Below are 11,659 nucleotides of genomic sequence, written 5' to 3'. Positions count from 1 at the left end.
CCTTCTTTCCACATCTGCAGATGGTTGGGTCAGTTTTATAGCCCCATCGGGTCATAGCAGCTTTTGATTATGCTATTCCCATTCTCAGGCATTTTTTCCATTAGAGTTAGGATGCTTCTGAACCAGGAAAGGGGAGTGCCTCAGAAGGGGAGATTCCCATGTCAGTAGGAGTGAGACAATTCTTTAGCTGTTTGAGCTGTAATCTGGACCTTTCCCAAGATATTGTTACGGGTTTGATATGGCTGAGGAAGCTTCTCCTTGACTTCAATTGTTGGACTGTTAGTTCATATCCATGAAGAAGATGGCGTTCATCACTGATATCTTTTGTCAAAATGTTAAAATGCATAGCACAAAGCTATCATGGCGGTGACTTGAACCATAAAATCTCAAATCAGAGCAGCTCGTAGAGCTGATATAATGCAAAACATTCCAGAAATCAGCAATAACTACAATGCATCACTGCTCAACCTTGATAGTTTTGAGAGAATGCATGAACTTTTTATTTGTTTAACTATGATGTGCTAAGTATCAGGTACATTATATTATGTGACCTTGAGAAAATGAAATTATAATATTTGGGTGATGTTTTACATCTAGATATCAAACACTGCCCAAATATCGTCTCCAAACCAATTAAAGATTACACGAATATGACTGACAGTCCATTAAAAACATCACGGCCCCGTTTTGAAATAATGCTGAAAACTGCAAACATGTCAAAAGGACAACACCGAGTTCAACAGGTTGATAGTTTTTCCCAGACTTGTATCTGGAACGAAGATGGTGAAGGAATGGAGTGAGGGGTGCCTTTTGACCAACAGCCTTTATTTTCTTTATTTAGTGAGAAAAAGTCAATTTGTAACTCACAGAGAGATGCATGCCTACACTGATAACTTCATAGACGTAATTCATACGTTAATGTCTGGTTGGAATGAGACTTTGAAAATAAATCATATTTTTTTAAAGACAAAAATGTTATTTCCATCTAGCTATTCTCATCCAGTTGGTTGACTCACCTATTCCTTAGCCCAAAGTAAAGACAACATTTTCTCTAACACTGCAGAGAAATGATGAACAAACTCTTAATCATATTATTTAATTGGAATTCATTATTGAGATGAGTATTATTTATCAATTTATAGCAGATAGCATATATATTTATTGCGGACTATTATCCTCATCTTTCTTAGATGTTGTTTCATGACGTTTCGACCAACTATTCCTCTGGCCTTTATCAGGTGGTAACCGCAACAGGATAGGAACTCTGAATCTCCTAACCTTATCCTCAGCAATTACTGCCTTCCATAGTTGTGAAACAACAACTAAGAAAGATGAGGATAATAGTTCGCAATAAATAAAATTAATTAATAATACTCATCTCAATAATGAATTCCAATTAATTAAATAATATGTATACCATTCGGACCCAACCATGGAAGATGAGATAATAAATAAACGTGGATTTATAAGACTAAAAAATTCAACCTTGATCGCCCTTCAGGGCCCGTGGCGCAGTGGATAGAGACGTTGAATCTCTATGGTTCCAGGTGAGAATTGTCTGAAGATAGCAGTTTCAATCCTACCCAAAGCCGGCAAGAGGTTTACTTGGCCAAAATGTGATAAAACGACAACAACTATGGAAGGCAGTAATTGCTGAGAATGCAGTTAGGAGATTTGGAGTTTCTATCCCATCATGGTTACCACCTGACGAAGGCCAGAGGAATAGTTGACAGAAACATTGTGAAAAAACAACTAAAGAGGATGAGGATAATAGTCCGCAATAAATAAATTAATAAACTTTTAATCCTTGTTCAGACTAGATTTTTGTGGATCTAATTTCACAGCATGGACACAGAACTATCTATAAAACTCTGCAAATGGAACTGGTTTACCCTGTACATGCGTTACACGACCCCCCCTCCCAAATCTTGTGGTGTCACGCCAGGATGATAGTGCCACATTAGTGTCTTAGGAGCTAGGATCTAACCCAAAGCATCCACAAATGAAACTTAGCAGAATAATATCACATAATAGTAACAATATGGATTATCTAGAAATTAACAAATATTATTTACCTGGCGGTTTCATTGTCGTTGGATGTTCAACTAGAGTTGTGATGCCATCAAAATGATCTTTCCAATTTTCAGACAGATTATCCACAGTGTCAGTGATGCTGTCATAACTAGAAAAAAAAAAGATAAGATTAAAGTTTTATGCAGTTCATAAAAATATTCAGTTTGAGTATTTTGTTTTACGGCTATTCAACCTTTAAGGTCATTTAATACCAATGAGCAGGTATTTAATAACTAAGAATTCATATGTTGAAGAAAAAATGCAAACATCGAAAATATTGTAGACATTTAAGGTATAAATATTAAGAATGGTGGAAGATTGCAGATTTACATTTTTTATAAATTTAATATTAAAAGAAGAGGTTATCCCAAAAAACAAGAAACATAGTTCAGTTATGAATTGTTCCAAAGGGAAAAGGTTAGCACTAGATAAAGGTAATTACAGAAGCTTAAAGTTAATAGATAAAGTTAATAGATAAAGTTAATAGATAACGTCCTGAAAATGATTGCTAGAATAAATTGCAACAAATAAAAAGTCAAATAACCACAGATAACATGCAGTTTGTTTTATGGCTGAAATACAAATGATGTTATATTTATCCGAAGACAAATACAAGAGAAACATCTTGGCAAGAAAAAGAACCTGTATTTTACTTTTGTGCATTTGTGTAACGTTACACACAGGACCCACATGTTGTATGCAGTCTACGTCACAAGGAACATAGGACAAGTAATAACTTGACCCCTTTTTTTGTAACATTTCCTCATCCTCTTGCTGTGCGTGACTTCTCATTAGAGGCTGTGATGTTTCTCACGTGATCGTCCCTCTAACGTGCTCTCTCTTCTTTTTATAGTCTTTTTCTTTACAGTGATCGCATTTCGTATACATCTGCATTTGTGCGTCAGTGCTCTGTTATATTCGGAGAAACCTTTTGACAGTGCCAAAACACGCTGTCAGATGGGCTTTGCATAAACTAGGGGTAAGCTGGTAGTTGGTGAAGGCACCCACATGTATGCAGTCTACGTCATAAGGAACATAGGACAAGTAATAATTTGACTCCTTTTTTTAATGACATTTCCTCATTCTCCCGCCGTGCGTGACTTTTTGTTAGAGGCTGTGATGTTTCATATTATCGTCCCTCTAACGTGCTCTCTCTCCTTTTTATAGTCTTTTTCTTTACAGTGATCGCATTTCGTATCTCATATACATCTGCGTTACTTTTGACAGTGCCAAAACACGCTGTCAGATGAGCTTTGCGTAAACTAGGGGCAAGCTGGTGGTTGGTGAAGGTTGTTGAAGCAATGTACAGAAATTTTTAAACTCACGTTAGAATTGGCAGCAAATTTAGTACAGGGTTCTGTATGGAGTTTGTTGCTTTTCATTTGTAGTAGCATTGTCCAAGGATTTTCACACGAGTCGTTCAAAAGACTGTATGTTGATAATTCATTACTTGTCTGTCTAATCGGTGATGTCCTTCTCTCTTCCCTGCAACCTCTTTCCCACAGAAGTGACGTTGCGAGCCTGTCTATCATTATTTTTAAAATATTAAGTTTATTCTAAAATACTTTCAGCAATCCTGTTCTGCATCACACTAGCTGCTGCTATGCTTAACACATAAGAGACTTGCCAAAGTGGTTTTTCTATAGGTGGACAAATCCTCTCCAATCTCTTCTGCTGATGACATCGCTCTTGTTTATGCACACATAAACTTCAAGTTTTTGTCAATGTATGAGCAAAGAACACAGAGGAGATAAACCCAGAGAAAATAGAACGTATGTCTCCAGCTAAATCAGTTTAACCTAAATATCATTATTCGCAGCAAACCGATCAAACAGGTCACGCAATTCATTTATTTAGTGCATAAACTGACTTTCTCCAGTGATCACAAGACAACATTGAAACACAAAATCGGGCTGGGTTGGGTGGCTTTCCAAAAATACAGCACCATTCTAAAATCAAAAAGGGTGCTGATAACTGTTAAAGTAAAAGTTTATTTAAACTTACGTCCTCCCAATAGTTTTTTATGGCCTTGATTGTATCACATAGACTAAACAACTCGCCAATCGCATTGACGTGTTTCAAAATCACGTAATGTGTTTCATTATGGGACATCACCTGATCGAAAAAACAAAAAACAAAACAATACCCCCCCCCCCAAACTTTTTGGCCATGTCAAATGATCAACTACTGGCCTGTCAAAGTTATGCTTTGGAGGTATGTTAGAAAGCAAAAGACGACAAGGAAAGCCAAAGAGAAGGTGGAGAGAAAATGTTTTTGATTGGACATCTCTCAACAGTTGGGTGTCCATCAACCAATTTGCCCTGGGTCGGAAGGAATGGTGAAAAATAAGTCACGTAGGTTCGCAATCCGCACCAAGTGGAAGATGTGAGGCATGACGACTTAATAAAAATTATCTTTATCGAGAAAATTAATTTCATTCATTAAAACTGTAGAGCAGATAGTTATAGTAAAAGTTGAAAGCAAAAACAGGAAAGACAAAGTGACGTGACGTTCACATTTGAAAATACTTACCTATCAGATAAGATATACTCATCCCACCATTCAATTTCGGGTATCTCGCCTTCTCTCTACAAACATAGAAAATAATGCTATTCAAAAAGTGTATGAACTTAGACGGATTTAGCTTTTCACTACACAAGATCTATTTTAATGATATAATTGACATTCAGTCTTTAATCAGTAATTTTTCTATTCATCAAATTGATAATCATTTTATATTTCTTCAAATCTACTAGTGAATAGTTAGAATAATTAATAGATAAGACAAACTAATTTATGATAGAAAATAAAACTATGCGAAACTAAAATGTTATCAATTTTAATGTTTCTACCATTTGTGTATTAATGGTTTTACAAAAACGGATACATTGATTTCAGAACATAACTAGATAGTATACTTAATCTGATATGTAAAGTTAGTTGGTTTCTCAAATTTTTGTAATTAATATTTTTTTTAAATAAAAGGTATAAAAGTATGGGTTTCATCTGATTATGTTCTTAAAATATATACAGGGTGAGCCAAAAGTAGGTAAACATGGCACGTTCACCAGACTTGACCATGATGAATTTTTTCTTTTGGGGAGTATGTGATCTCTAAATAAATGTTTTTTTTACTCTCCACTTACTTTTGACTCATCCAGCATTTTTTTAAATTTAATCCTACTGATATTTTATTTGGAATTAGTGAAATGGGTTGGAACAAAAAATGACGTGGCGGCCAACTGAAAACCTGGCCCAGGATGGTAATACAGGATACTGAACTGATCCTGAACCCTTGCCTCTATAGGGTTGGCCACTGGCACTGATTAGCTAACATTCATATCTGTTACTGTGGTGGACACTAAATTATCGGTGGATATATATATTGGTAGACACTGTAAATTCTCTGGGTTAAGTCAGCCCAACCACTCCAGGGTGAATACCAAAATAAGTACAAGTGTTATTATATAGAAGAGGTGAGGGGGGTCACTCTCATAGTGTGAACTACTTTTCCTGTCACTTATAAAGAACCGAAAGAAAATTTGGGAAGAGACATATTTTTTAGATTCACCATTTTTATTTTTTCATTCCACTGTAAAATAATATCAGAATAAATTTTGCATTTGAAAATAGTAAAAAAACCCAACTTATTTTAATATACTATAATAATTATATATATTATATTTTGGAAACAATAAATTACAATATTCAAGTTAGAAAAAAAAAAAAAAATCAATTTAATATACCACATCGACTTTAGCATAGTCTGTGATGGCATCCATTAGAGCAATTAGATCTTAAAGAAAGACACCCAAAATAAAATATAAAGATTAAAATTTGTTTTAATACATTTTTACAACTTCCACTTTATTTATAAACAAAATGAACTGAACAGCATGTTTTATATTTGATGGAAATGTTAAACATAAAAAAGTGAAAATAAATAGTTTTATCTACAAAACTTCTTACTTAATTAGAATTTTTATGAACACATCAAAGTCACAAATATTTTAGATAAATAAAAGTCAATGTACAACTTATAGTTAGGGTCAACTCACAAATTAACAGATTAGAACTCAATGCATGATTCTTGATTTATAAATAATTGACACATACACAGATGTATACAAAATTTATGTGCAAATTTGAATTATGTTCATCAGTTTCACATCTATTCTGATAATAACATTTTCAATCAACAGTTACATGCAGTTTTTATATTGTTAAGAACATGTACCAACATTGTACAAAAATACTTAGCAAACCAGAATCACACATTTATTTAGTAAAATGAAAGCTATCGATCATCAAAATAGACAAACCGACTTTACTTATTATATAGAAGAGGAAGACAAAAAGATGAAGAGGGAGAAGAAATAAGATTGATGACAATTTTGTCATGAATCTTATTTTGCCTGTATACAGACTTTATTTGTTGGATTCATAAAATAATGGGAGTAGCTCTTGCGCTGAACTTAATAAATCTCTGAAAATCTTTTTGCTTGGTTTTTAAGTAAACAAAAAATGAATGCGATGAAGCAAAAGTAAATTTTTTTTTTAGTCTATAATTTTGAAATACTTCTGCAAAAGATCCAAATAGTCATGCATCCCCGCTTCCTTCTGACATAAATAACTAAAAGTTGTTTGTTTTATTTCGATTAATCAGACAATTTTTTTCATTTGTGTGCTATCAGCATGTTTCAATCAATGTAACCGTCGACCTTCTTCAGATGTTAAAGTCGCCATGTTTTGGCAGAAAAAAAAAAAAAAAAAAAAAGAGAGAGGGTCTCTGCAATCCGAGGTTTCAAATTTTTGGATCTAGTTGGAAGTAAGTTTACATGAGTCATAAAGACAATTAAATTATCAGGAAACCCTAAAGGGGGTATTATTTCTAACTTATTACATTTTAATCATAAGTTAAAAATAATACCGCTAGGGTTTCCTGATAATTTAATTATCTTTATAATTCATGTAAACTTACTTGCAACTAAGATCCAAAAGTTCGAAATCTGGTAGTGCAGAACTAACCCCCTTTCTTTTTTTTTTTTCTGCCCCCAAAAATGGCAACCTTAACACCTGACAAAGGTCAAAGGTTACATCAACCAAAAGGTTGTGTAGATAACACTCAAGATAAGAACAACTGTCTGATTAATTGAAATACAAACATTCAAACCTCATCTCCCAAATTCAGAACTGTAATAAAAGTTGTTTTACTAAATATAAGTGAAACAAGAAAAAAAGTAAAAGAAAAACAGCTTTGAATAAAATATGCAAAAAAATGATACTCACAATCTCTTTCTTTGGGGCAATGGTTGCAAGACGAGCAGCAGAAGCAATACCAGTTTTCTTTGCTGCCTGAGCAATTTCATTTTGTAACTTTTCTAACTGAGCCTAAGAAAAAGAAAAAAAAAAGAAGAGAATTATATATGTCTGTCTCCATTGTATCTTTGTAAAATCGGAAATACTCCATTGAACTTAAACATTAACAAGAAAAGTTTAAAAAATATGTAATTAAAAGAAATTGCAAAATGAAAAGATTAAAAATAGTTTCATCATTTCGAAAAAATTGTATTATAACTTCCAAGTTCAGATTCTTTCTGTTTCAACCCAGTGTTGCCCAATAGTGTATTTACTTACAATTTGTTTTGTTTTGCCTTTGAAATTATGCCATTTTTTATTTTCCTTTTCCTGAAGTTTTTATTTTTCTCTTTCAAATGAAAAGAAGTAGGTCTATAATGGATTAATAATGATATTCACCTTTTTAAATGATTGCTACACAAAAAATAAATCTGACCTGATAAATTATTTTCTGGAAGAAATTAACTTGAATTACATTTTATTTTTATTAACAACATTGACCAATGTTCAAATATGAAAATGGCTAGTCAGAATGAAACATTGATTTTCTATCTGGGAAGGAACATATTGATGACAAAAATCAATAATTCAACTGGCGTTACTGATATATAATATATATATATATATATATATATGCAATCAATTCTTTAAAATCATGAAATTGGTCAAATTTATTATTTTGAGGTGTAATATCAGAACAGATACTACATTTTGTTTCTAGCCAGAAGACCAATGAGCATCAGGTTGAGTTAGAGTTATGTGTGCAGGAAGAATGAAGAGCACAGTAAAGTTTTTCTCATCAGCCTGTTAGCTGATTATGTTCGGATATTCTTTTGAATAACTCTGCCTTCGCTCAGTTATCTAAGGAGCAAGCGAGGTAGAACTCATGTAACTCATAAAAGAATAAAACATCCAAAAACATGACATCATTGAGCAAAAGACACTTTGTTGTTTTTTTGTGTTATCTATTATTATTCAGAAAAAGACAAAGACGGCTGCTATCATGACAAACCAGAGAAGAGGAAAACAGACGATTCTGTTTCTACTGTTGAAACAACATGGGGATAACAGTTACATCATTCCATCACTACTGCAAGAGACATCATTTTCTATTAAGTTGGTGCAAAAATAATGTCGATTTTCCTCTATAAATTTAATGTATGAAAACAACATTATTTTTGCACCAACCTAATACTAAACATCTTAGAACCTCTGTTATTTGGATTATTCAGACTACTGTTCTCATCCTGGATTTTTTTCAGATGTGTCTTGTTGAACTCATTGTGAGATTAAAACCCAAGATGAAAACAGTAGTGCTAATAAATCAGATTAGCCATCTTCGTCTCTTGAATTAATAAGCCATTTTAGTTTCAGAAGAGGAATGTTGTTCCAAAGAAAATGGCAATATCAATCCAGAAAAACTTTGAATTGTAAAAGCTTACAGACAAAGATGAAGAATACAGTTTCCAGTAAGTAGTCAATCTGAAGCAGTCTTGAGATGAAGAACAGAGTTCCTGCTCGTATGAAGACGAAAAGTTATGTGCAAGAATTTTGAAGAGATTCAGAATATTTTATGGAATGATTTTGATTTTTGATTGGTGGATAGCAGAGCATGGTTCCTTCTAATTGGTCACTTCTTTATCACGCCTATTTATAAATAAAACCTTCTAATATTTTGTAATCATACACTCATAAGAATATCAAAAATATTGCAAAACATTTTAAAAACTCAACAAAACCAAACTTCATAGTTCTAAACTTAGATTTTGTATTTTAGCCAACTGTGACGGAGTGTCTAGGAATATTTTTGTTTCATACAAATTGTATTGATATAATGTAAAAGGAGCATTCCAAAAGTAATGCTTCACATTTTTCTTATTCTGTCTGAATGGATCAGAGGGAGATTGAAAATGACTGAACATATATTCAGGACCTGAAAATTTCATCCCTGTTGCAGATATTGATGGTGTAAGACTAAGAAAGTAATCCTTATCATGGACGTGCGTCAGAAACAGATACATCATTGAATTCCTGGCATTGAGAATGGTGGTAACTAAGTAGAAAAATAAATCTGGAGCACAAAAGGTTGTTTTAATGGTAGCACTCCAGTCTTTGCAGCTCTTTAACTTTTAAAGTTGAAAAAAAAAAAAAAAAAAAAAAGGAGGCTTTACTTTTGGAATGACACTCGTATATAAATTGGATTGATTGTTATGCTACAATAGTGTTGGCACTTTTGTTTTGATACCTTGGTTGTGCCAAGCAGCCAATTTTAGCCAAATTATTGTTCAATGATCAAAGAACACAATGTGGGATGCATTTATGAAACCAGTATGAAGACACAAAGATGAACAATAGAAGAGAAACCAGCCTTTGAAGGCCTAAAATGCCTAGATTGTACCGTAAATAAATTAAAATAAAAACTTACTTTCGTCCTTAGCCTCTGAGCTAACTGTTCAAATTTTCCACGTTCATGGAACTTAAATCCTCTCCGTGGCCTTTGGGCAAGTTTGGTTCTACAAAATAAAAATTAAAAGAAAATTTAAATATGATGAATAATTGTGTCATATAAAAATATTTTTAATTACCAACTAATTTCATTCTCAAGATAAATTTACATCTAATTTTATTGATATTTTTAGACCTTTTGATCTGAGTTTCACAAAAAAATGTATCTTAGTGTTTTTTTTTTAACTTTTACAAAGTGTTTTAGCATAAAACACAACCAATTTAGAAGCTAATAATTTTGCCAATCTTAATATGATTTTGTACTTTTCAAGGTTGATGGAATAAAAGAATGTTTCAAAATTAGTCAAGCGTAGTCAACGGCATAGATTGTCTCCAGTATAATTAATTCACTGATGAACGCCATTTCTCTATCATATCATACCACAGCAACTGCACAAATTTGTGTTCTGACTAAAAAAACGTTCCTCAGAGGCATAAGTCGTTATTTCAAACCATAAGATAATTAAACTATTTTAGTTTGAGAATGATACTAGGGAGACAGTGACAGTCAATAAAAAAAAATTTACGTTTTGTTGCTTAAATTTAAATCCTGGCGGGCACTTGGTGTTTATCATCGCAATCGTTGAGAGGAGAAATGGTTTCAATAAACCTGAGCAATTCTCCTACATGACTAACAAATAATCATAAATATATATATATATATATATATATATATATATATATATATTACATAGTAACATATTCATACTAGAATTATCCACAAGGACCACTCGCATAATGGCTACAAGTGCTAAGTAATAACCAGTTTTAAATCAAAATCTTCTGGAGGTTGAAAATTCAGTGCAGGCAATAATAAATCTGTAATTAGGAATTACTGAAGATTTCTACATGGTCATGGGTTTCATTCAAAATTCCGTAGAGATTTCCAAAGTTCAACAAGATCCACCCGAAGAAGGTCGGAGGTGAAATCAACATCCAAGATAAGAATAATAGTCTGAATAAACCAAAATCATCATCTCAAAAATTCCAAAACCAAGCACATCTTCAAATCCAAGTGAAGAGCGATTCCTACACAAAGATAACTGTTGGAAAATCTTTCTGAGATTTGCAATCGATTTAAGGACAAGATTTAAGTTAGAGAAAAACATTAGATTTCTATATTTTTAAAGTTGGGCCATTTATCACACTGATAGTGAGATTAAAATGCCAGATTCATATTAACAATAGAAGACCAATAGCTTTCTGATATACTGATCATGCATACGTGATTGACATCATAAGATTAGCTAATTTGCATATTGACATTTCGTTAGTTTATTATTTGCATCTTAAATCTGATTTCAAAGGCATTTTGTATGTTTATTCAAATTTCTTAAAGATGCTTTCAAGAACTATTTAACAAATTTTAATATACTACAGCATCCACGTACCTAAAAAATCTTCATATAAAGAGATAATCTCCATCTCAACATCAACAACAATATGAGGCAAAGAAATTTCAAAAGAAAGAAGTAAAGGTAAAAATTAATATTTGAAACTCTCTGATAGATATTTGCTATTCAAAATCTTTAATAATAAAAAAGTAAGGGTTTTTTTTTAAGTAACATCTGTTGATTTTTAATAAATATGTATATCTTAAACTTGGTTCAAGGTATTTTCTTTGTTTATCAAAATTTCAAACACCTGTTGTTTTTTTTTCTTTTTTTTTTTTTTTTTTTCCCCAAATTTAATGAATGTTTTCATTTTACTATAACACAAAGTA

General features: G+C 32.4%; 1 protein-coding gene across 1 annotated transcript in view; it reads right to left on the bottom strand.

Moving 5' to 3' along the window:
• LOC145245922 (U4/U6 small nuclear ribonucleoprotein Prp3-like) overlaps positions 1–11,659 on the bottom strand; it is a 75,532-nt gene that overhangs the window by 16,596 nt on the left and 47,277 nt on the right. The window contains exons 11-14 of the mRNA XM_080107662.1: positions 9,857–9,944; positions 7,363–7,464; positions 4,606–4,661; positions 2,076–2,182 (exon numbers count right to left, since the gene is read on the bottom strand). Coding sequence (XP_079963788.1) covers positions 2,076–2,182; positions 4,606–4,661; positions 7,363–7,464; positions 9,857–9,944 — 353 coding nt within the window. The remainder of the gene's footprint in view (positions 1–2,075; positions 2,183–4,605; positions 4,662–7,362; positions 7,465–9,856; positions 9,945–11,659) is intronic.

Source organism: Euprymna scolopes, chromosome 23, assembly GCF_053919585.1.
Source record: "Euprymna scolopes isolate OS-2025 chromosome 23, ASM5391958v1, whole genome shotgun sequence".
NCBI classification, from domain to species: Eukaryota; Metazoa; Mollusca; class Cephalopoda; order Sepiida; family Sepiolidae; genus Euprymna; species Euprymna scolopes.
This window is presented reverse-complemented; position numbering and strand designations above follow the sequence as displayed.